The sequence below is a fragment of the Zosterops lateralis genome (genome assembly GCF_965231275.1).
Source record: "Zosterops lateralis genome assembly, chromosome: 3".
Lineage (NCBI taxonomy): Eukaryota > Metazoa > Chordata > Aves > Passeriformes > Zosteropidae > Zosterops > Zosterops lateralis.
This window is the reverse complement of record NC_139764.1, coordinates 110744251-110767240: the sequence shown is the minus strand read 5'-3', so window position 1 is coordinate 110767240 and position 22990 is coordinate 110744251. Positions and strand designations below refer to the sequence as shown.

Below are 22990 nucleotides of genomic sequence, written 5' to 3'. Positions count from 1 at the left end.
AACTACCCTGGAAAGCCCAAGAGGGAGTCGAGCTTCCTGGAAAGGATTAAAAGTCCAGACCAACCACACTCAAATTTCTCTTTCCATCTGGAGGCTCACAGTGGTTCTGTCTACCTTCCCTATTGCTGTGCTCCTCCTCCTTCCCTCAAAGCCAAATTCCCTGGTAGAATTTTTTTCCTGCCCTTAGAACCCACTCAGAGATGCCAGAAAGAACTCTGATTATAATGCCAGAAGGAAAAATCCCTGCAGAACATATCTGCTTTATGTTCTCTTGGTAGAGATTTATGAATTGGATTTTAGCTTTCCTCAAAGCCTGAAAAACAATTCTTCAAACAGAGTGAGGAGCATTTACAAGTCCCTGCTAACAGAACAAGACATCTGCTTTCAAAAGGTGAAGCTCTGGGGGCTGTGAGGGCAGCTTTAGGGGTAGAGGACAACTCTTCAGAGGTAGAAATTAGCTCTTTTGTCCCCTTTTCTGCACCAGAAGCAGAAGTTTGGATACACCAGGTTCTGTGGTTCTTTTCAATCACCGAAAACTGTTGTAGAGCTGCTGTTGGCCCAAGTGATTTTGTCTTTTTCGGGCCAACACTGATATCAGGATGGTGAGAGACTGATCTCAAGATGCAGCATCACCATTTCATGTGGGGTACAAACACACCATAATTGATGGGTCTCCTCCTTCAGAGCTTCTAATGATCAAATTACAGAATAATTTAACTCAGAAGGGATGAGATCAAGTCTCTCAAGACCCTGTTCAGGCAACTTTTGAATATTCCCAAGGATGGAAATCCCACCACCTCTCTGGGTTCCTGTTCCAGTGTGTGCTGGTTTTGCATTGATTGAAAAAAGCTGTGAGGCAAAACCCAATTAGTGATGAGGAGCACTGAAACAATGAACAAGTAGATCAGACTGCAGAGATAGAGGTGCTAAAGGCAGACTTAGATTGGTGAACTTGAAACCTCAACAGAGCGTTTGACTGCCCTCATGCTGGAAATGTTTTTCCAAGAATCACTGGCAACTTAATTGCTCACACTTGGGGACTCCCATGGAAGGAGTCATTGTGGGAGGCTCAAAGTGGTCTCCAAGCCCAGGAATCACTGAGCCACAACTTGCAGGTAGGAGGTCAGTGCAGGATGGCAAACTCCAGAAGTGACAGACCAAGAGGATTAAAGTGCCACCACTTTCAGGACACTCAGCTCCTTCCAGCAAGAAGAGCCAATTACAAAATTCCAGGTTCTACCTGAGCTCTGCTTTCCTGCCTGTGATGGGGGAGGCAGTTAGAGCCTGCTTTGGTAATGAATTATATACAATTATTAGACACCCATTAAGGCAAAGTAATTACTGGTTTTATTAATGCTTTTATTGCTGGAGAACCTGGTGAGATCCATACCAGGTCCTACACAAATACAGGACCGAGAACTATCCCTTCCCTGAGGAGCAAGAGGGAAGGGCCCACTCCTGCAAAACCCCTCAGCACATTTAAAAATCCATTTGTGGGATTAGTTCCCCTTGAGATCATCCTTAATCAGGAAAATTTTGATGCTGAAGGGTTTACAGCACAAGGTTTGGTTGTGCCAAACCAGACCTTGGCACTGGCCCAGTAGCCACCAAAGTGAGATGGGCAGGGGGGCAAGAAACGTCATTTAACCACTTCCAAATGTCTTTGCTCTTTGTGGAAGTGCAGTGTGTTGATCCACTCCAGTTATTCTTTGTAAATTGATCAGACAAGGTCCACAGATCACTTGCAATCTTATGGGCTTGGATGGAGACGGTGCAATCAGGAGGAGCTCGGGAATATTGCAAGGGAGCTTTAAAACCAATCAACAACTCTCAATGTAACATTGAAGCTGTGACTATGTCAGGGGTGGTGTTTTGTTTTGCTTTTTTTTTTCTCCCCATGTGTAAAGTTTGAAGCTTCCCAGGTCATCTGGGAAGGTCTCATGGAAACAGACACTTATTTGTAAAGGGGAGACGGAAACCAACCAACTGAACAAGCTGTAATTATTTAAAGATGTAAAAAAATATCTATTATGATGTAGTATGGCTACCAATCCACGTAACTTCTACACCTTTAGAACTAATGGAAATAAAACAATGATAATAAAACCAGAAGGTTTCTGCTTGATTCTGTCTACCCTCATAGGCTTCTTGAAGAGGGCGGGGGGTTGAAATACTAAACACATGAAATGCACCTGGAGAAGAATTGGGGAAGTGGGTCCTGACCCAGAGAGCTCACAATGAAGGAATTACAGGGAATTTTAAGTCAAGAAAATATGAGATCAGGTTTCTCTGAGCCCTGTTCAGTCAAGTTTTGAAAATACCTCAAGAGGGAAATCCCACCACCTCTCTGGGCTCCTTTTCAGTGTCTGACCACCCTCGCGGTGGGAATGTTTTTCCAAATCATAGAATGTTAAGGGGTTGGAAGGGACCTTAAATCTCATCTAGTCCCACCCCCTGGCATGGGCAGGAATACTTTCCACTTGACCAGGCTGCTCGAGGCCTTATTGAACCTGGCCTTTGACACTTCCAGGGATCCAGAGGCAGCCACAACCACGTTGGGCAACCTCTTTCACTATCTCACCATCCTCAGAGTTAATAATTTCTTCCTAATATCTAATCTAAATGTCCCCTCCTTCAACTTGCACCCAGTACTCCTTGTCCTATATAAAATTCCTATATAATAAATATTAGCTTATTAATGAGAACTGAAATCTTTGATAAATTAATTGCCTAGACCTGGGAATTCCCAAGCAGGAGAATCAATGTTGCCTCCAGGCCCCAGAGCCACACAGAGCCCTCCTCGTATACATTTGGGATGACCAACACAGGATGGAAAACTCAGAGGTGATAGACTCAGCTTGGAGCAACTCAAAGCCAGGCTGGACAGGGCTTGGAGCAACCTGGTTTAGTAGAAGGTGTTCCTGCCCAGGGCAGGGAGGTGGATCTGGATGATTTCTAAGGTCCCTTCCAACCCAAACCAGTCTGTGACTATGATTTTAATATAAATGAGGAAAAGCCCCAGTATTGGTAACACCCCCAACACAGCAGAGAGGGGGAAAAACTCTTGGGGGCACTTAAAAAACCATCATGACTTCGCTTTTTTGCCTTCTCACTAAGTTTTACTCAGTGAGCCTTGTTCAGCCTGAAAGCTCCCAGCTGAACTCAGGGACAACACCCTCGAGCTGAAATCAGGCTGTAAACACAGGCTGTGCTCAGCCACCTCCCACTCTGTAGGGGCACAGCCCTGCTCTAAGCACCCAATCACCCTGCCAGGTACTGCCCAGCTTCCTTCCCAGTCTAACCAGTTCCCAGACTGGTACAGCCGGTGGGGAGAGTGAGATCAGCACCTGGAACCCGCCCATCCCTCCCCAGCAGCCAACTGGGGAGCTCCCCGGCTATTTGGGGAGGGAGGATCTTCCTCCCTTATAAAAGGAGCTGGCTGGAAGGGGTTTGGCTGTAGGAGGGCGTGTTGAGGGTGGGTAGAGGTGCTGTGGGAGGTGGCTGAAGGCAGAGGAAGGGCTGTGAGGGATTGAGGGGAGGCAATGAAGTCGGGGGGAAAGGCTGCCCAGCCTGTTCCCCAAATGGATGCACAGGGTGGGCCTGGGGAGAGAAGTTGATGAGAGCTGGATGCAGGAATTTGGGGATTGGGTGTCTTCACTGCCCTGGGGTGATGTGTGTGAGAGTGGGGTGGGAAGTAAGTGCCTGTTTTCTTAGGATGGCTGCAAATTGATGAGATACTGGCTGAGTGTGAGAAGATGGAGAGCTCTGCACCCCCCTGACTGCATGTGGAGGGTCAGAGTTGTGCCTTCAAGCCCCTGTAGGAGCCTTGCCCAGGGGTGTAAGGTCACAGGGGGCCTTTCTGCAATCCCTGGGTGCAGGCAGAGCTGGAGTGAGCCTTTATCCTTGCTTTGTTCTGCTGTGGGTGCTGGGCTTTTGTCCGGGCACAAGGATTGGGAATGAGCCCGTACAGGGGGAGGATTTTCCCTGGAGGCCTGGCTCCCTGCCCCAGGCCTGCAGAGGTAACAGCTGAGGTGGTTCTGCTCATGGTGAGATGGGGGTCATGCCCTGCACAGGGCTGGAGATGGTTTTCCTCCTTGGAGAGGGGAATGCTTGAGGCTGAAGTGGATCTAGAATAAAAACGTGAAATAAGGAAGCCCATAGAGATAAGGGAATCAGCTACATTGGGATAAGGATGGCAGATCCTGGTGGTTCTGATGTGCTGGGGAAGAGGGCAGTCTTCCCTCTTGAGTGTGCCTTTGCTGTCAGACAGGTTAGAGCTGGGGCAGTGTGAACCCTGTATTACCAGTAAGGTATTAACCTGATTAATACCTTACAGAGTTCACAGCACTTCCAGTCTCTCACAAGGAGCCTGTGGAGAACTGACTTAGCAGCAGTCAGAGCTCTGCAGGTGATGAACATCCCTGGGATGTGAGTTCTGGGCTGTGTGAGCTGTCCTGGGGCTCAATACATGCTTTCTGACATGAAGCCGGTGCCTGGATAGTCAGGACAGACTCCTTGGGTGACTTGTGTCCAGCTATTTCCAGGGAACCAAACTGCTGCTGGTGCCTTTGCCAGCAGGTCCATCTCTTCAGCTGTCTCTTGATTAAGAAAATATGCAGATTTTTTGGCTAAAACTGGAGCAGGCCTGTAAATAATCATCACATGCCCTTGAAGGCAGAGCACTAAAGCTCAAGCTTTTGCCCTTGGTAAATTTAGTTTTGATGACCATTCAATATCTGTACCTGGATCTAAGACATTAAATTAATGTTCCCTAACGTGTTGTCCTTTTGAGCCCTTCCAAAAGTGATTTAGTTTGTCCTGTAGCACAGGAATGGCTCTTCTGGTGGGAGTCTCCAGGACTGCTGTTGATTTTCTCATTAAGTTGTCTCAGAGCTGTGCCAGGTGCCTCAGAGCCGTGTACTGAGTGCTGTGGAGCTTGAAGCTGAGCCTCTGATCAGTGCTGGGATTAGTCTGCAGAGAGAACTGGTGCTGTGGGATGAAAGCCAAACTGAGCTTTCCTGGTATACCCACAGCCAGCAGAAGTCCTCAGAAGAACTGCAAGTGACTGGGGCTTCATGCCAGAAATAAAATCCTTATGTATTGGTGTGACTTCCTGGAAAGAACTGCAGGATGGTGCTGCTTCATCTCCCCCTCATCCCGAGCCTTCTGCTCCCAGATGCTTTTAGCAGAGTGTAGGAATGCTCCCTGACTGGTTCCACGCCATTGCAGTCAGTGGGGCAAGCAGTGGGTAAAGCAAGGGGTGGAGATGTTCTAATTCCAGGGCTGATCTTTCCATGAGAGCAGCACTTCCCATGGTGTATAGGGAAAAAGATGGGTCACTGGCCTGTGCTGCTTCTGGGTCACTAATAAAATCACAGAATGGAATGGGTTGAAGGGATCTTAAAGATCTACTTCTGACCCCACTGATGTGGGCAGGGAAACCTTCCACTACCCCAGGAAAAAAGGAATTTGGGAGATTCCCCAGGCCAAATTCCTGCTTGTAGCGTGAAAACTGCCATTGGAGTTTGTTGTTCAGGGCTATGTTGGATTGAATTATGTATATCTGATAGGATGCAAACTCCTCCACCTCCCTGGTCCTATTTATCTTCATGGAGATAAATTTGCCACAGGAACTTAAGGAGGAAAATCAGGAGAATGTTTTGTGTATTTCTGAGTTGCAGCTTCCCTTCCAGTCTAGGGCAGAGTGTGACAAGGACCTGCTAATCCCTCTGCAGCTGCTGGAGATGCCAGAGGGCCCATCAGTGAGGAAGTTCCAGCTGCTGACCTCCCCTTTTGTGGGACAAGTGGTGGCCAAGGTGGGGGGAAGCAGCAGGAAGCTCAATGTGAATGATCTGAACGCCCTGAGGCTCCAGGACTCCCAGGTGAGCTGTTCGACAGTTGAATTTACAGATCCATGACAAGTCTCAGGGAAGTCACTGCTGTCCCACACCTGGGTGATAGAAGGTGCAGAACCTGTGAATGTTCCCCTGAGGGTTTCACCTGGCTAAGCTGAGGTGTCTGTGCTGTGGGTACTTGTCAGAAGTCACACTGGGTCAGTCCTGCTGGGGCTTCACTGTCCTGACACCTTCAGATGACGATTTGTACGTGACTGGCCAAACCCTGGTGCAGCCTCACCTCTGATTAAAGATGGGAAGCAAAATCAAAAGCATGAAATGCACACAGCAGAAAGTGGGAAGATAAATCAGAAGCGATGATGACAAATTTCAAACCCCTGAGTGTGTGTCCTGCTGAGCCTGATGGAAGCCCCTGGGAGGGATTCAGAATTGAGTGGCATCTGAACACCTTGTGCTTCAGGCAGGCAAAGAAAGGAATCTGCAAGGATCACCCCAGCTCTGATGGGAATGGATTGGATGCTAGTGAATCCCATGCTCAGCATGGGCTGGTGTGCCCTCTAATAGAGGTTGTAGAAAGTAAGTCACTTGTATGGAAATAGCCAGAGGTTTTATCCCTGGAAGTGTTCAAAGTCAGGTTGGATGAGGGCTGAGCAACCTGGTCTAGGGGAGGTTGTCCCTGCCTATAGCTGGGGGCTTGGAATGAGATGAGCCTTAAGGTCCATTCTAACCCAAGTCTTTCTAGAATGCTTCGATCCTTTATGGATCATGAGCACATCCCACCTCTTTTCTCAGGTTCATGGGAAGAACTTGTACCTGGCATTTGTGACAGCCGAAGGTCCCTTTGGACCAACTGCAGAAGAGCCAATGCTACAAGGAGAGGCTGCTTGTGGGGCCCACTGTCCTGCCCAGGGACAGCAAGGACAGGTTGGTGCTCCACAACACAATTCCCAGGATGAGGAGCTGCAGGAAGCCCAGCATTCAAGATCTGAAGCCCCAGAGGCAGCAGAGGGTCGGGGCAATTGGCTGCGCATCCACTTTGGCATGTTTGGCAGTGTCCGGGCAAATGAGTTCTCGAGGGCAAACAGAGCCAATAAAAGGGGGGACTGGAAGGATCCTGTGCCCAGGTATTTCCTCTTCTCTTTTCTCCCAAACCAAATCTGTGTGGGAATGCTCCTAGCCTTGATTTTCTCTGGTAATTTTTAAGGCATGAGTGAATGTGGGATGTGTTCAACCAGAAAATCCGCAGTGGAATTGTAGGATGCAACTGCTTGGGTGTTACAGGACCAGCTCTGCTAAGATTTTTCTCTTGAAGAGATAAGTTTTAGGATGCCAGGCTGAATCATGCCCTAAAAATGCCAGTTTCTCCCAATTATGTGCTTTTGAAAAAGCCTTCAAGCCTAGAATCACAGGCTGGAGTGATGCTGTTGAAGGCAGCAGTGAATTGAAAACATGGCTATGGTTTGTGTCCTGTATCCCACTGGAATTGTACAGAGCAAGGGGGAACAGCTTCCCAGAGAAGCTGTGGCTGCCCCTGGAAACCTGGAAGTGTCCAAGGCCAGGCTGGACAGGGCTTGGAACAACCTGGGGTGGGAGAAAGTGTCCCTGCCTATGGCAGGGGGTGGCCCAAGATGATCTCTGGGTTCTCTTCCAACCCAAATAATTCTGTAATTTTTGAGGGATGACTTTATTCCTGTACAAGTATTTTTAAACAGTTTTTTGTGCTACTTTTAACATCCATTCCTCTGATTTGTGGACTGTCCTGCTGGAGGCTTGGTCATCCAAGGTCACAGGGCAGCAGAAGGAAAAACTCTCCACCAGTTGTGTGGGCTCCCCACCAATCTTCATGGCTGCAATCACTAAAGATGCCACCTTGCCTTGAGACAGTGGCCAGCTGCAGAGTATAACAAGTAGTTCAGAGGTGTTTCTGATGGGAGACTCCAACTTCCCTGCTTCTCCCAGGCTGGTTCTGCACTTTGAGAGTGGAGGCTTCCTTGTTTTCTACAACTGCCGGATGCTCTGGTGCTCCTCTCCAAGGGCTGATCCTGCTTCTGACATCCTGTCTGTGGAATTCCACCGTGGCCGGGCGCTGCGTGCCCTCTGTGCACCTAACCCCATCTGCTACACCCTCCTAGACCAAAGATATTTTTCAGGGCTGGGTGAGTTCCAGGGAATAGGGGCAGAAGGAGAAATGGAGGAAGGTGGGTGGGATGTCTATGGATGCAGGAGTGCGTGTCTGGGCAGTTTGCTCTTTAGACTAAGAGCTCCTGGTTGATCTAGCTGAGGGCATGTGGTCACCTTCAAGGTATGTAACAATGGTAGAGGGAAGAGAACCTCTTCCAGTCCAACCCCAGCTCTAAGCCTACTCTTTTGGATGTCACCTCTGGTACAGGGAATGGTGTTGCTGGCTGTGATCCTTGAGGCAGAAACCTTGAGGTTGGAGCCGGCAGTCTGCATTTCCTCGATTAGAAATATCCTTATACTGTCTCCTTGTTTCTGACCCCCCCTTCCAGGGAACATCATTAAGAATGAGATCTTGTACCTGGCCAGGATCCACCCGTTAACACCCGGCTCCCTCTTGGCTCTCTCAGACCTGGAGCATCTGCTGGACTGTGCCGTTCAGTTCAGCTCTGAGTGGCTGCACAACAAACTGTGTGGCCAAGGGCTGCACCCCCAGGTGTACCAGAAGGAGCAGTGTCCCCTGGGCCATCCCCTGATGAAGGGCACTTTTGGACCCTCGGGTGGCCTCAAGAGAGTTACGTGGTGGTGCCCTCAGTGCCAGCCTGCGGTGCTGCCAGGAGATGGGGACCCTTCCCCAGTCACTGAGTGACCTGTCCTGCAGGGTGGTCTCTGATCTGTGCTCTTCGTTGTCCTAGAAGGTTTCTGTGTTTGCTTTGAGGCTGTTGAGTTTGGGCCTTAGGGAGCTGGCACAGTTCAGTGCTCAGTGCAGGTCCCAGGTCCCCTGAGTGGCTGCAGAAAGGAAAAAGTGGCTGTCCACATTGGGCACATTGGGTTGTCTTTGGGTTTTTTTTTTTTTTTTGGTTGTTGTTGTTGTGGTGTTTTTTTTTTTTTTGGTTTTTTTTTTTTTTTTTTTTTTTTGTCACAGTGGCACAGCAGTGTAAAGAGTTTGACCAGTTCTGAGGTGTTTTGGTTGCCCTGTTGAGGTGGCAGCGGATGGGAAATTTAAAGGGTTGAGCAGGAGGTTGCTGTGGTCTGAAGTGATCCTGTCCTTTGACCTTGGAGGAGTGAGCAAAACAGAGGATATCCCTCTGCCTAAGCAGCTTGATTAATTAGGAATTAAATAATCCTGCCTCTGTCTGGAGCCGAATACCTGTGTGCTGGGCTGTGATTGGGTGTGGTTAAACATTAGGGGCTGTTCCCTGTGTCAGCTCTGACAGGAACAGCTCCCTCCTTCCACGTCAACATATACAAAATATACGTCAGCAGTGCTTGGTGGAGCTCATCTCTGCACCCACAGGTTTCAGCTTTGTGGCAAACTTCCAATTTCAGATCTCACTGTAAAAATAATAATAATAAAAAAATACAGAGTGTGACAGTGTTGCATAAAACTCAGGATCTCCAAGGAAACCTGAAAGCAGAAAGGTTTGGAAATAGAGCTGTGTCTCTATACACTAGGTGGGAAGTGCTGCTGTCCTCTCTCCCTGGATTTGAGTTTATTTTAATGGTAAGTTGTTGACTTCAGGAAAAAAAAAAATAAAATAAAAGCTGGAATTGGAATTGGTGATGTTCATCTGAAGTGTGTATCCTTCCTGGCAGTTTCTTGGTTAAAAACTGGGGTGTACACAGAAATTCCAGCTACCTGGAATTGGTTAACAGCTCCCTCATTGGTGCTGCCTGTGGTGCCAGTGACTTTCCTTAGTTGTATAAGTGTTCTCATTAATGGATTTAAAGATGGATTGCAAATCAGCTGGGAATGCTGGAGGTAAACACCTCAGTTTTAAGCAGCTGATTCCTAAGCAAGACTTGCACAGCCTCTCCCCTGTGAACTGCAATGCCTTGAAGTGGTTGCAGGTTATGGGATTGCTGAATAAACCAATTAATGGGGTTATGGGGTTGAAGAAGGTGGTTAATGTCCCTTCTGCAGGATCTTGACAAAGTGTTCTTCCAAAACGAAGAATCATAGAATATCCTGAGTTAGAAGGGACACACAATGGTGATCAAAGCCCAGCTTCTGGAAGAAAGCCAGTCAAAAAACCAAAAACAAAACAAAAAAAAGAAAACCCAAAAAACCAAAACAAAACAAAAAAAAAATACCACCCCCAAAAGCTGAATCTTGCACTTTGAAGGATGAAGATGGAGCTGGAGCTGGGTCTGTGTTGGGTTCTCAGCACAGGAAGAATGTGGACTGTTGAAGCGAGTCCAGTGGAGCTCGTGGGGATGCTCTGAGGGCTGAAGCGCCTCTGCTATGGAGACAGGCTCAGAGCTGGGGGTGTCTGGCTTCGAGAAGGCTCCAGAGACACCTCAGAGCCCCTTTCAGTGCCTAAAGGGGCTCAAGAGGAACTTTGGGCAAGGGGGAATGGATTCCTATTGCCAGAGCACGGGGTTAGATGAGAGACTGGGAAGGAATTCTTCGCTGTCAGGGAGGGCGGAGGAGGAGCTGGGATGGAATTCCCAGAGAAGCTGTGGCTTCTCCATCCCTGCAACTGGCTGAGGCCAGGTTGGACGGGGCTTGGGGCAGCCTGGGGATAGTGACAGGTGTCCCTGTCCATGGCAAGAGGGTGGAATGGGAAGGTCTTCAAGCTCCCCTTCCCACCCCAACCCTCCCGAGCCTCCATGGCGGCGCCGCTCCCCTCACGCTCCCACGAGCGGCTCCGGGGCCGCCGACTCCTTCCCGCTCCGCCTGTGCCGACGCGCGCCTCCACCAATCAGCGCCCGCCGCCGGCCGTCACACCAGCCGCGCCTCCTCTCTATTGGCTGGCGCTGCCCTGGTGCGAGCGCGCTTCCACCAATCGGCGCCGCGCCCGCCCCACCGAGCGATGTGCGGAGCGCTGTGATTGGCTGCGGGGCGGGGCTGGCGCGGCCCCGCCCGTGCCCGGTTAAGCGGCGGGTTGGGGGGGGCGGCGGGAGCGCGCGGCGGCGGCGGCGGTGGGCTTTGAGCGCGGCCCCCATGGAGCTGCTACGGAAATGGCTGGGCCACCCCGAGGACATCTACAACCTGCTGCGCTTCAAGATGGGCGGCTACCGCACCGTCATGCCGCGGATGGACACGGTGAGCGGAGACGGATGCGCGGGCGGCGGGATGCTCCCGGTGGGGAGCGGGGCACGGGAGGAGGAGGAGGTGGTGGGGGACACTGTCATGTCCGGGTGCGGATACGGTGTTGTCATGGGTGACATCCCATATCCAGCGTGTGTAGGACCTGCCTGGCTTTGTGCGCCGTGTGTGCACTTCGGTGCTTCCTGGTTGCACTGGCTCCCGGCATCCTATTGTATTGCATCCCACCCCACCGGCTCCGGGTTTCCCACCGGTTCCGGGCATTTCACCGGTTCTGGACATCCTGTGAATTGGTGCATCCCCCCCCCCCCCCCAGTTCTGGCCATCCTGTGCATTGGTGCATCCCCCCCCCAGTTCTGGCTACCTGTGCATCGGTGCATCCCACCGGCTCCAAGCATCCCTGCATGGCTCGGTGCCGGTAGCCTGCCAGCATCCCACCGGATCCGGGTATCCCACCGCCTCCGAGCATCCTTCCCATTGCCCCGTGCCGGTACCCATGCCGGACATCGCAGGGTCTCGGTGCTACCCGAGCATCCCTTGAATATCCCACTGACTCCGAGCATCCCACTGGCTTCAGGCTTCCCATGCGCTGCTCTCTGCCCGTACCCGCATTTATCCCTCCAGCTCCGAGCATCCCTTGCATTGCTCGGTGCCGGTACCCCGCGCTCATCCCCGGTGCTCTGTGCACAGCACGGCCCCGTTGCTGTCCGTACATGGCAGCGCCTCCGGCCGTGGCGCGGGGATGGGGCGGGTTTAGGGGCGGGTTTTGGGGTCGGGGCGGAGCCGCAGCCCCCCGGCGCTGTCCCCCCCCATGGCGGCCGGTTCCCGGGCTGTGTCGGTGCTGCGGAGGACACTGACCCTGTCCCCACCTCGGAGCACCCCTCGGGCAGCGGTGCGGCGGCGGGGACGGCAGCAGCATCATCAGCAGCATCAGCATCATTGCGGAGCCCCCGGCGCGCTCCCGGCCCCGCCGCCCGCCCCTCCCCGCCTCCAACCCGCGCCCCGCTCTGCCCCGCTCTGCCCGCAGGACTCGCTGGGATGTGGCCTCCGCACCTGCTACCGCTACCTCAACCAGACCAGCCGGAGCTTCGCCGCCGTCATCCAGGCTCTGGACGGGGAGCTGCGGTGAGCAGGGGGGACCCTGGGGCTTGGGGAGGGGGTGCGGTGACCCCCCGGTACTGGGGATGTTTGGGAGGGGGCGGGTGGGGTGGTACCCCAACCTCGGGGATCCTCGGGAGGGGATGGGTGCGGCTTTCTCCTGACACCGGGAATCCCCTGGGGATGGTGGGGGTAATTCTGCTCCTCCCTGGGAGGTGGTGGGTGCAATGCCACCCCAACACTGGGAAATTAGGGTACAGTGACCCCCCAGTTCCAGGTCTCCCCAGGAGTCTGGTGGGTGTGATGCCCCCCAATACCAGAGCTGGGCCCATGCAATACCCCCGGACACCATTTTTCCCTAGTGGAGCTGCTGGGACACGCTCCCTCTCCCATCAGGAGCTGTCTGGACTCACTCAGCTCAGCCCCACCCCGTGCAGCAGGACGTGGGGTTTTTCACGTCCCATCTGGCTGTACCACATCCCCCCTCTGCACTGCATCCTCCTCCCCAAACTGGGTCTGTGGGCTGAGCCTCCTGGCCAGCAGACTGTTAAACACAGGGCCTGGCAGTGTGCCTTGTGTGACACCCTGGGAATGTGTCCTGGCACTGCCGAGCCTGGTGCTGGACAAAGGCTGGAGGGAGGAGGTGAAGAAAAACCTGGAGCTGACCAAGGGTCTGAGCCTTGCCTGGGAGGTGTTTTTTGGCAGCAGCTGCCTCAAAACCTGCGCAGTTGTGATGGTGGGTTTGTTGCAGGCTCTTTTTTTGCTGTGCAGATTTTGCTGCCCCGTGCAGAAAAGCTGCAGATGAGAATAGTAACAGAGGGTGTAAAGGTCAGCTGGCCAGTGGGCCTCGTGCCATGTAATTATTCTCCATATAGTCCCTTATATTCATTGGACAGTTACTGATCTCAGTTTTCAAATGCCCAGTTAATCCCAAGATGGGTTGATGATCAAATTTAGGGGTTCTGGGAATTGTTCCAGGCACATCCAATGGCTCTGCTGAGCAGTTGCAGGCACCACCCCGAGCACTGGGTGATCTGTGGGGTTTCTGAGGCCTGGTTTGGCATTTTGGATGTCCAGTGTTGTTTGTCCAGTGTTTATGAAATGGTGTTTGCAGCCTGGTTGACAGGACAGGCACAGAAGTTCAGTGGTTTGGCTGGAATTGCGTGGAAAAGTACGAGTGGGGCCAAGAATGAAGCTTTTTATTTTCCATGCTTTTCCTGTGCAGGAATTAAGAAAAAAAAATTAAGAAAACACTATGAAACCTGTTAGCAATGTGCCTGCCCTGTGCTTGCCTCAAACTTCCTGCAGTTTTCTTTGTCTGTCTTTTTTGTCCTTTAATCCTTGCCCTGCAGCCTGCTGGGATCAGGATCACCCTTCAGGGCACAGGAACTTCTGCCTGGCATCCTAAAAATGCTCTTGCCTGATCTTTGCAACCCACAGTGGGGCAGGGGTGGTTGGTTTGATTACAGCTGGCTCAGTAGTGGATCAGGAGAGACTAATTTTCAAAGCCCAGGAGCTCCACTGGAGAATTTAGGGACAAACAAGGGAAATACAAAACAGGGAGGACAGAGAAATAGGCAGAGCCACGGCCTTATAAGAAGGAATTCATTTTGCTGGATTAAAAAAGTGCTTGTATTGATGTTGACCCATCAGGGAGCTCAGCTGAGCCCCTATGGTTACAGACAGGCATCTCAGAAGGGCTGCTGGAGAATGGGGAACTTCTGGAGGAGTGCTTGGAGCAGTGCTTCCCTGGCCAGACAGGGTATTGGTAGTTGAGCTGAAATGTCTGATTCCTCCTTGCCTGTTTTTTTTTTGGCCCATAAACCACCTATTTTGGTGCCAAAGCCCTGCCCAGCTTGTTGCTCCGTGGTTAGGGAATTTTCTGGGAAGGTGGGAGGCTCAAAACTGCAGTTTCATCCACGGCTGAGCCAACAGCACCATAACTGCTGCTGGTGGAAAAGAGTTATGATCCAAGCTGACAGCTCCTCTCCTGGTGATGGAGAGGAGAAGAGGGATGCTCCTGCCTCACTGCTGCCAGTTTCATGGTCTTGCCTGTCCATGGAACTCTCCAGGATCTAATCCTGAAGGTTCAGCAGGAACCTGGCAAGGAGAAAGGAGACCTCCTTACCTGGGCTGGAGGGAGCTGCACCCAGGACAGGACTGGAGCTGGAACTCTGGAAGATCCACACTGGTTCTTTGTAAGTGGGTGCTTCCATTTGTGCCCTCTCCAGCCTGACCTTGAATGTTTCCAGGGATGGAGCATCCACCACCTCCCTGGACAAACTGTGCCATAGCAAAGAATTCCTCACAGCAAAGAATTTCTTCCTTTGATTTGCCAAAATTGCCAAGGATCTCTATTCAGTATGCAATGGAAGATAGGGAGGCAAGCAATGTCTGGATGCAGAATTTGGGTTAAATAAGTGCTTTAACTGTGCTGGGTTCTGAAATTCCTGCTGGCTCTTCCCTGGGCATGATTCCCCTGTGAGAGGTGCCTCTGGGATGGCATTCCAGGTTCTGCTCTGCCTTTCGTGGTGGCTCCTGGAAGCAGGTTGGAGCTTTGGGCACTTGCATCCTGTTGGATGAATGTTTGCAGCCCGGCTGGAATGGAAAAAGTCAGTCATGCAAAGGAACAGGAGCACGAGAGAGCTGCTCATGTGCTTTGACAGGGGTGTTAAATACCCTTCTGATCAAGGAAAAAAAAGCCAAAATTAACAGTATTGGCTCTAAGGACAAGTCAGTTTTCCCTGGATTCTTAATCACTGCTTGCACATTGTCATTCCAAGATTACAGCAGTGTCACCTGGTAATTAACATGTAAGCAGACCAAGCTACTTTCCCTTTATTAAACAATTAATAAATGCCTCATCTCCTTGGCATATATCCCTGTGCTCATGGAGATCTGGGGATTATTTTATATAAATCCTGGAGTTGCAAACAGCATTTCTTGTAATCAGGATTTGGTTTTAGATTTTTTTGGGGGATGTTTTTTTGGGTTTTGTTTTTCTTCAGCTGTGGAAATGTGGAGGCAGGGATGGGGAAGGAAGCAGGGATGGTGGAGGCAGGGATAGGGAAGGCAGAGGTGGGGGGAGCAGGAGGGAAGGTGGCTCTCCAGCAACTTCCTGCTGGGATTCTGGGACACATGGGCTGCCTCCAGTGTCTTGTTCCTGGAGATATAAAATACAGGGTGATTTTAGTTCTTTCTACCACACCTGATGTTCTTATTGCACACTGTGACTCCTTTATTCCCTCCCAAAAGGGTAAAAGGTGTTCAGAGGAGAGTGAGTGATGGGAAAAGCACATCTGTTTTTTTCTCCCCTTCCCTATTTTACATTTTCTTTTCCCAATAAGCTGCCCTCAGGCTCTGCCCTCTGGGTCCAGCTGAGTGCTGGCCCTGCTTGCAGGGTTGTCTCTTCCCTGCTCAGGGAGCTCACAGGCCTGACCCTGCCCTCACACACACCTTAGGAAGCCCAAAATCGTGCTGTAATTCTCCTCATGAAGGAAAATCCTGGATTTCCTAACCTGGCTGGTGTCTTGCAAAGGCACCAAGGACCTGGCAGTGTGTGACATGTTGAGCTCCAAGGCTGAAGGCTCTGTGGTTATTCCCATATATTTGTCCTGCCTCACAGACACTCCCAACTAAAGGATTACTGTTTTTTCTCCCCTCCCAGACATGCAGTGTGTATATTCTACCTGGTTCTCCGTGCCCTGGACACTGTAGAGGATGACATGAGCATCCCCTTGGATGTCAAGGTCCCGATGCTACACGAGTTCCACTCCTATCTCTACCAGCCAGACTGGAAGTACACAGAGAGCAAGGAGAAGGACAGGCAGGTGCTGGAAGACTTCCCAACGGTAAGGCAGCCTCCTCCTTGCTCCTTGTGGCACCTCTGGGTGCCTGGTTGTCTCCATGTGGTGCCTGCAGAGTTTGTTCAGTCCCACAGATCTTCCCATCACCTGCCTGTGGGGCTGGGTGCTGAGCTGGGGTGAGAAACTCAAAAACTGTGAGCCAGCCAGAGGGAATCTGGCTGTGGAAAAGTGCCAGCCCTGGAAAAGTGGCTTTTTTCCCTCCTCTGCTGGAAGAGCAGATGACCATTGTCTTGTGGAGAGAGATTTGGGGTTGTTACCCAGCACTGTGCCTCTGTGCACAGTGGGAGGGGTCACTGCCCGTGGCACAGGGTGGAATGAGATGAGCTTTAAGGGCCTTTCCCACCCAAACCATTCCAGAATTTCCTGATATAAGACAAAAATTGCCCTCACTGTTCCTAGTAACAATATTGCATTGATTTTTTTCTTTATTGTTGATTTTTTTAGGATTTTTTAGTTGATTTTTTCTTCACTCTGTTTAAGAAAAAATATAATAGTTCTGGTGAGGAGCATCTAATTTTGCAAGGATGTTCTGTTTTGTTCAAGTCTTTACCATTTTTAATTTATTCTACCCTTTTCAGGCTTTCCCTAGCAGTGGGAATGGGGTAATTGTTTGGAGAACTGAGGTGTGTTGTGAGTTTTGATGCTCAGGTTTGGGGTGACTGTGGCTGTGGCCTGTCAGAGGGTGAAGTGTTATAGGGGATGTCTGTGTTGGGATTCTGAGTGTGTAGGGATACAGTAGGTATGGCAATGGCTTTAGAGAAACTTTTGAGAAGGTATTTGTGGCACTTTGTTGTTCTCTCTTGGTGTATATGTTACTTCTTTGAGGCAACCCATGCTCAGATATGATTTTAATAATCACAGAATTGTAGAACCACGGAATTGTTGGGTTGGGAGAGACCATAAAGCTCATCCCATTCCATCCCCTGCCATGGGCAGGGACACCTTCCACTTCACCAGGTTGCTCCACACCCTGTCCAACCTGACCCTGAATTTTTTTGGAGGGGCATTCACAGCTTCTCTGGGCATCCTCTGCCAATGCCTCACCACCCTTATAGTAAAAAACTTCTAATAATATTTTCTAGAGGTGCATTTGCAGCCTGTGCTCCTCTGTGTAGGGGACTGAAGCCACAGAGGCAGAAGCAGAGTGGGTACATTTATTTTACAGACAAACACTTATTGCACACAAACCCTGGGCTGGCTGATGGAGAATAAAGCTTAGCACAGTAAAACATGATGCTCCACAGTTTTGGGAAAGGGAGGATGCACTTTTAAATTTTATTTTTTTTTAGTGTGAGAGCAGTTGAAGCACTGCAGGTGTCCCTGCCCATATCAGGCAAGTTGGAACTAGAAAATCTTCAAGGTCTCTTCCAACTCAACCCACTCTGTGATTCCATGGTCACATTACTGGACATGCAGTAGGATTTCACAGTTCCCTCACTGCTTGATGCCTTTCCAGTTGTGCCAGATGTGCCCTGTGAAGCCAGAGCTGGAGAGGGCTGGGGAGAACAAAGGACCAGAAACCTCCCATGGGGTCTTTTCCTGTGGCTGGTGTTATGGAATGCTCTCAAATTACAGAGGAAAACAGCTCTGTGTACCAAGTGCAGTCAGTTTTGTCCTGCAGCTCCCAGATGATACCAGTCCAAGGCCACAGAGCCTTCCCAAAGATTTTGCTGTGTCTGATCTCCTGCCAGAGACCATCCCGTTTAGACTGGGAACAGGCTGAGCCTCAGCTCCAAGGACCTTGAAACAGCTCAGGTTGGGGGAGTTGTCCCAGATCTCCAGCCAGGGCAGGATTAGAGCCTGGTAAACAGTATTTTTCTGATTTCTTAATAAATGTTGAGCTTTGCTGCCTTTTTTTTTTTTTTTTTTTTTTTTTTTTTTTTTTTTTTTCCTTCCTGAGCACTGTCTTTCTGTTTTTACCGTGCTACAGATCTCCATGGAGTTCAGAAACCTGTCCAAGGTCTACCAGGATGTGATTTCAGATATTTGCCACAAGATGGGTGTTGGGATGGCAGAGTTCCTGGAGAAAAAGGTGGATTCTCAGCATGAATGGGATAAGGTGAGTCAGCCCAGACAGAGGAATGGGCTCAGCATGAGTAAGGTCATGGAGTTAAGGTTGGAAAAGCCCTCTAAGATCCTCAAGTCCAGCCATTCCACCAAGGCCACCACAGAACCATGTCCCCAAGTGCCACATCCACAGGTTTTTTGAACACTTCCAGGTAGGGTCCGCCTTGTCTCTGTGGAAGCAGGAGACAGAGCATCCCTGTTGGGAAAAGGTGTTTGTTTTTATGGGAAACTGAGACATGCCAGGGAGGGCCATGAGAACTTCCATCAAATGAACTGTCAGTTGCTTTTTTGTAGAACTCACTGTGGCAAACAGGCAGCTCTTTGTAACTTCTCTTTTTATCTTGTCTTTTTTCCCCCCCCTTTCCCAACTTGGCACCTTCCTTGGCAGTATTGTCACTACGTTGCTGGGCTGGTGGGGATTGGCCTTTCCCGTCTCTTCTCTGCATCAGAGCTGGAGGATTCCATTGTGGGGCAGGACACAGATCTGGCAAACTCCATGGGCCTCTTCCTGCAGAAAACCAACATCATCCGTGACTATCTGGAGGACCAGATGGAGGGAAGGGAGTTCTGGCCCAGAGAGGTGAGGAAAAAAAACCTCATAAAATCACTACTGTTGGCTGTGCATCTTGGTAATAACAGGTGTGGTGACAGCTGGCTGACATCTGTCTGCAGCTCTCTGGGTGCAGATATAAGGACAAGGTGGTGTCACCACACACTGCCAAGAACTGCTTAGGCAGCTTTTTCTCCTCTCTGCTGGGTTTTCTCAATGAATGAGGGAGGATAAGACTGGCTGAGATCCCAGGAGGGTACATGGTCTGCTCCCAAAAGCAGGGTCAGCTCTGCCTGTGCCTGACATGATGGCCAAAAATTTTTCTTCCCCTTTTCAATGTGGCTCAGCTGTCTCACAGGGCATTTCTTGATGTGTAACTCACCTTTTCCTCACCCTCCCTGGGAAAGATGTGGAGATGAGTTTCACCCTCCTCCTTTACCATCTCTTTGTGTACACCAAGGCCACTGTCATATCACAACCTGCCCTTCCTGCTTTTTATCCCAGTGATGCTCCGAGGCTTTTCTGTGGGGGTTCTGCTGCTCTCCCAGACCTGGTGTCTCTCTGATGACATCAATGCACCCTCCAACTCATGAGCACTTCTCTTGGTGTCCAGGTTTGGAGCAGATATGCCAAGAAGCTCTCGGACCTTGCCAAGCCAGAGAACATTGATGGGGCCGTGCAGTGCCTCAATGAGCTCATCACCAACGCCCTCCACCACGTCCCTGATGTCCTCACCTACCTGTCCCGCCTCAAAAACCAAAGTGTCTTCAACTTCTGTGCTATCCCCCAGGTGAGCTGAGCTTCCAGGTGGTTCCTCATCCTCTGCAGCCCAGCTGGTGAGGAGCTGGAGGTGGAGGAGGTTCTGTGTCGCTGGGTTTTTTTGCTTATTTCTTGGTCCCTGTCATTTCTGTTGTGGCTCCACTCCATGGATGTCACTGTGGACAAGGTGATCCCTTGGCAAGTTCCTTGCAGTGCAGTAAAGGCTCTTCCTTGTCTCTCCTCAGGTGATGGCCATTGCCACGCTGGCTGCCTGCTACAACAACCAGCAGGTGTTCAGGGGGGTGGTGAAGATCCGCAAGGGCCAGGCTGTCACCCTCATGATGGATGCCACCAACATACAAGCTGTCAAAGCCATCATGTACCAGTATGTGGAGGAGGTAGGCTGAGCAGTTTGCTTTGAGTCATTTCTGGCTCACCCTGTCCCTGTTCTTGGGGTGGAATTGGGAATACATGGGGATTTGTTCATTTTATCCTTGGCTCAGTGGTGGTGGGGAGTGGTGACCCTGATGTGGTTTTGGCCTGGACCAAACTGTGTTTGAACATGCTCTTGGTCTGTGTCTGTGTTGAGAAGTAGGGACTGGGGCCAGTGACACCTTGGCCTGGACCAGCAGAGTGTGTCCAGCAGGACCAGGGCGGTGTCCATCCCCTTGATCCAATTCTGGGGTCAGTTCTGGGCCACTCACAACAGAAAAGACATTGAAGGGCTCGAGCGTGTCCAGGGAAGGGAATGGAGCTGGGGAAGAGGAGCTGGGGAGAGGCTCAGCCTGGAGAAAAGGAGTTTCAGGGGACACCTTATGACTTCCTCCTGACTTGAGGGTCCTGTGGAGGTTCAAAATTCACATAGAAATTCAACTGGTGCGTGGTTTCATGGGGGAAAAAAGCACCTCCTCTCCCCAAAACCCAATTCCAGTGAGGAATTAAATAAATATTAAATAAAAAGACTACTAAATATTAAATAAAAATATTTCACTTCTGCACCAGGGAGTCCCCAAACCATGTGTTATTAGAACTGCCCTTGTGAACTGGCCAATCTCATGGCAAGGGACAGTGACACTGCAGGGCTTTAACCCAGGAGAGGGTCTCTGCTTGTGCCCACCTTGCTCAGACTCCTGCAGACAAATATCTCAGAGGCCCTGAGAAGAGAACCCCGAATGCCACAGAATCAGGTGATGATGTGGCTGCTTCCAGGCAGGAATGTTCCCACTGGTTTGAGGTTGGGCTATACAGTGAGTGAGGATTGCAGGGTGAGAACCTCTGATCCCAGTAAGGCCACTGGTCCCAGTAACACCACTGGGGTTGAGGGATTTTGTCCAAGGCTGTGTGTGGTCCATGTCCCATCTTGGGCTGCCCTCAAGAGGCAGCTGGGCTTAGTGCACTTCCCAGGGGAGATGGTCCCAGGGGAATTGCTCCCCTTGCTTCATGGCACTCCACCACCAAGGCCACTTCAAACTTCAACCTCATCCCCTTTTCCTCCTAAATCTCCCGTGGCAGCCCTAACTCCTCCTCCCTCCTCTTCCTTTCAGATCTATCAGAAGATCCCCAGCACGGACCCGTCGTCCAACAAGACGCAGCAGGTGATCTCCTCCATCCGCGCCGTGAGCCTGCCCGGCAGCCCCATGGCCTCCCGCCACCACTACTCCCCCATCTACCTGTCCTGTGCCATGCTGCTGGCAGCCCTCAGCTGGCAGTACCTCAGCACCCTCTCCAAGGCCACCGAGGAGTACGTGCAGGCAGGAGAGAACTGAAGGGCAGTGCCCAGGTGGGGGGGACAAGTGGTGGCAGATGGGGCAGCAATGGGGGCAGGAGGCTCCTGGTCCCCTGCCCTGGGGGTGGCCCAGCACTGGGCACTGGGATGGTGACAAGGATGGCACACTCAGGGAGCTGCAGCCCCTGGGGTGACAGTGAGGCACTGCTGGAGTCCATCCTCACCGTCCTTTGCTGTCTGCTTTGATGGCTGCTGATTGGAGTCTTAGTGTTTGGGGTTTGAGTATTTTTTTCCCCCTTTTTTTTCCTGTTTGCCTGAATATTTTGTGGGGTTTTTTTTTGTTTGTTTGTTTTGTTTTGATTTTTTTTTTTTTTTGTTTGTTTTGTTTTTGTTTTGGTGAGGTTTTTTTTTTTCCATTAGGATGGTTTGAAATAGAAACTCCAGTTGTTTCTTTTCTTCCTTGAGATTTGAGGCATCCTTCCAGCTCAGAGCTGAGCAAAACCCTGAGGGTTTTGCCTCCTTTTCTTAGGCAGCCTCTTCTCCCTCACCGGTCCCTGCTCTGTGCTGGAAGGATGCTGCTTCAGCTGGGAGAGGAATGTGCTTCCTTATCCAAGGAAAAAACTCTGGCCACTTTCTGGCCCTCAGTGATTGACATCCTGCAGCCTGGAAACAGGTCACATTTCTGTTGTGCTGAAGGATGCTGAAATGAGCCCTTTTAACATTAAGTACGTGGGAGGTGAGGTACTCTGTCCACCTGAACATGCCCCCAGCTGAAAAGGCAGCTGTGCAGCTCCCTGCCTGGGGACAGATGGCCCCTGCAGTGACACAGCTCTTGTTTCAGCAGTGAGGAGGTAGCTAAAATGAGAAGAGAGCTGCCAGAACAGCCCTGAGTTCATAACCCCAGGCCTGATCCCACAGCAGGCTCTGGGCTCTGTGCTGACTCAGCCCCAGGGTGGCTGTGCAGAGCAAGGCAGGGGAATGAGGGTTTGCACCCTGCTGTCCCTCATGGGATGCTTTTTTAGAGGGGAATTGATCACCCTGGAAGGCAGAAATGATCCCTGGCATGAGCTGGGAAGGCTGGAACCACTAAGGGGGTGACCAGGGCAGGTTTCCCTGGCCCACTTGGCTCTGGCTTTGGGTCAGACTGATGTGAGAGCTGCAAGAGGCTCCCACTGCTGTCTTCAAACACATCAGGCTGGACTTACAAGAGGAAAAAACACCCTAAAGGCAAGTCCTGTTCGCCTGGGGTGGATTGTTGTTTTCAGGGTCCTTACCCACCCCCTTCAAATGCTGCTTTGGTGTCGTGAAGGGAAGGAGAGCCCATGTCCTGGTCCAGGACAGAGCTACCAGGGGCAGGGTGGTGGCCTTTGCAAGGCCAAGCCCCTGTGGCCAGGCTGTTACTCAGCAGGAGAACCCCTACTCCACGGTTCCTGGTGTAGATAGTTTTAAGCTGTTGTCCTAAAGAAACTCGAGGTAGCTCTCTTTGTGCAGCTTCCTGTCTTGTTGAAATTAAAAGTTTTCTTTGGGAAAAAAAAAATAAAAGTGCTGAATCATCTTTTTTTTTCTTTTCAGTTGTCATTTCTTTTACACCAGTACTTTCCCACAGGCTACAAGCCCTCAGCTCATGAAAGTCCAGTGCTCCCTTAGTGCCAGCTCTGGGTATCAAAGTACAGCCCCCAAAATGGGCCAGACCTGGAGGAAGAATTTTAACCAGAGGGACAGCTGAGAGTCCATAAATTCACCTTGAAAGGAGTGGTGGCAGAGCCCTGGGCTGCAGGCACCTGCTCCAGAGCCCTTAGGGATGCTGGAGACAAGTCCTGGCTGCTTTCTGCCCGAGGT

At 50.9% G+C, this 22990-nt stretch overlaps 2 protein-coding genes across 4 annotated transcripts; both read left to right on the top strand.

The window, feature by feature from the left end:
- The first annotated feature begins 4115 nt into the window (after nt 1-4115).
- NEIL2 (nei like DNA glycosylase 2) lies at nt 4116-9584 on the top strand. Its single transcript, XM_083857518.1, has 4 exons — nt 4116-5882; nt 6648-6979; nt 7815-8011; nt 8366-9584. The coding sequence occupies exons 1-4, from the start codon at nt 5610-5612 to the stop codon at nt 8680-8682; spliced, it is 1119 nt and encodes a 372-aa protein (XP_083713644.1). The 5' UTR covers nt 4116-5609; the 3' UTR covers nt 8683-9584.
- Nucleotides 9585-10924: 1340 nt separating this feature from the next.
- Nucleotides 10925-22672, top strand: FDFT1 (farnesyl-diphosphate farnesyltransferase 1). 3 transcript variants are annotated; one of them, XM_083857207.1, is made up of 8 exons: nt 10925-11082; nt 12113-12210; nt 15851-16034; nt 17980-18108; nt 18505-18696; nt 19280-19456; nt 19671-19823; nt 20970-22672. In XM_083857207.1, the coding sequence occupies exons 1-8, from the start codon at nt 10981-10983 to the stop codon at nt 21189-21191; spliced, it is 1257 nt and encodes a 418-aa protein (XP_083713333.1). In that variant the 5' UTR covers nt 10925-10980; the 3' UTR covers nt 21192-22672. The 3 variants fall into 3 exon arrangements, with proteins under 3 accessions (XP_083713333.1, XP_083713331.1, XP_083713332.1); XM_083857205.1 differs by lacking the exon at nt 10925-11082 and having other exon boundaries at nt 11882-12210; XM_083857206.1 differs by lacking the exons at nt 10925-11082; nt 12113-12210 and adding an exon at nt 12801-12919.
- Nucleotides 22673-22990: the final 318 nt, after the last annotated feature.

Excerpts from the sequence above, each read along its gene's own strand:
- NEIL2 (XM_083857518.1), top strand. The coding sequence starts at position 5,610 with ATGGAGATAAATTTGCCACAGGAACTTAAGGAGGAAAATCAGGAGAAT. Across the intron at positions 5,883-6,647 it reads TGAGGCTCCAGGACTCCCAG|GTTCATGGGAAGAACTTGTA; the intron begins GTGAGCTGTTCG and ends CTCTTTTCTCAG. Across the intron at positions 6,980-7,814 it reads TGGAAGGATCCTGTGCCCAG|GCTGGTTCTGCACTTTGAGA; the intron begins GTATTTCCTCTT and ends TGCTTCTCCCAG.
- FDFT1 (XM_083857205.1), top strand. The coding sequence starts at position 11,897 with ATGGCGGCCGGTTCCCGGGCTGTGTCGGTGCTGCGGAGGACACTGACC. Across the intron at positions 12,211-15,850 it reads GCTCTGGACGGGGAGCTGCG|ACATGCAGTGTGTATATTCT; the intron begins GTGAGCAGGGGG and ends CTCCCCTCCCAG. Across the intron at positions 18,697-19,279 it reads GGGAGTTCTGGCCCAGAGAG|GTTTGGAGCAGATATGCCAA; the intron begins GTGAGGAAAAAA and ends CTTGGTGTCCAG.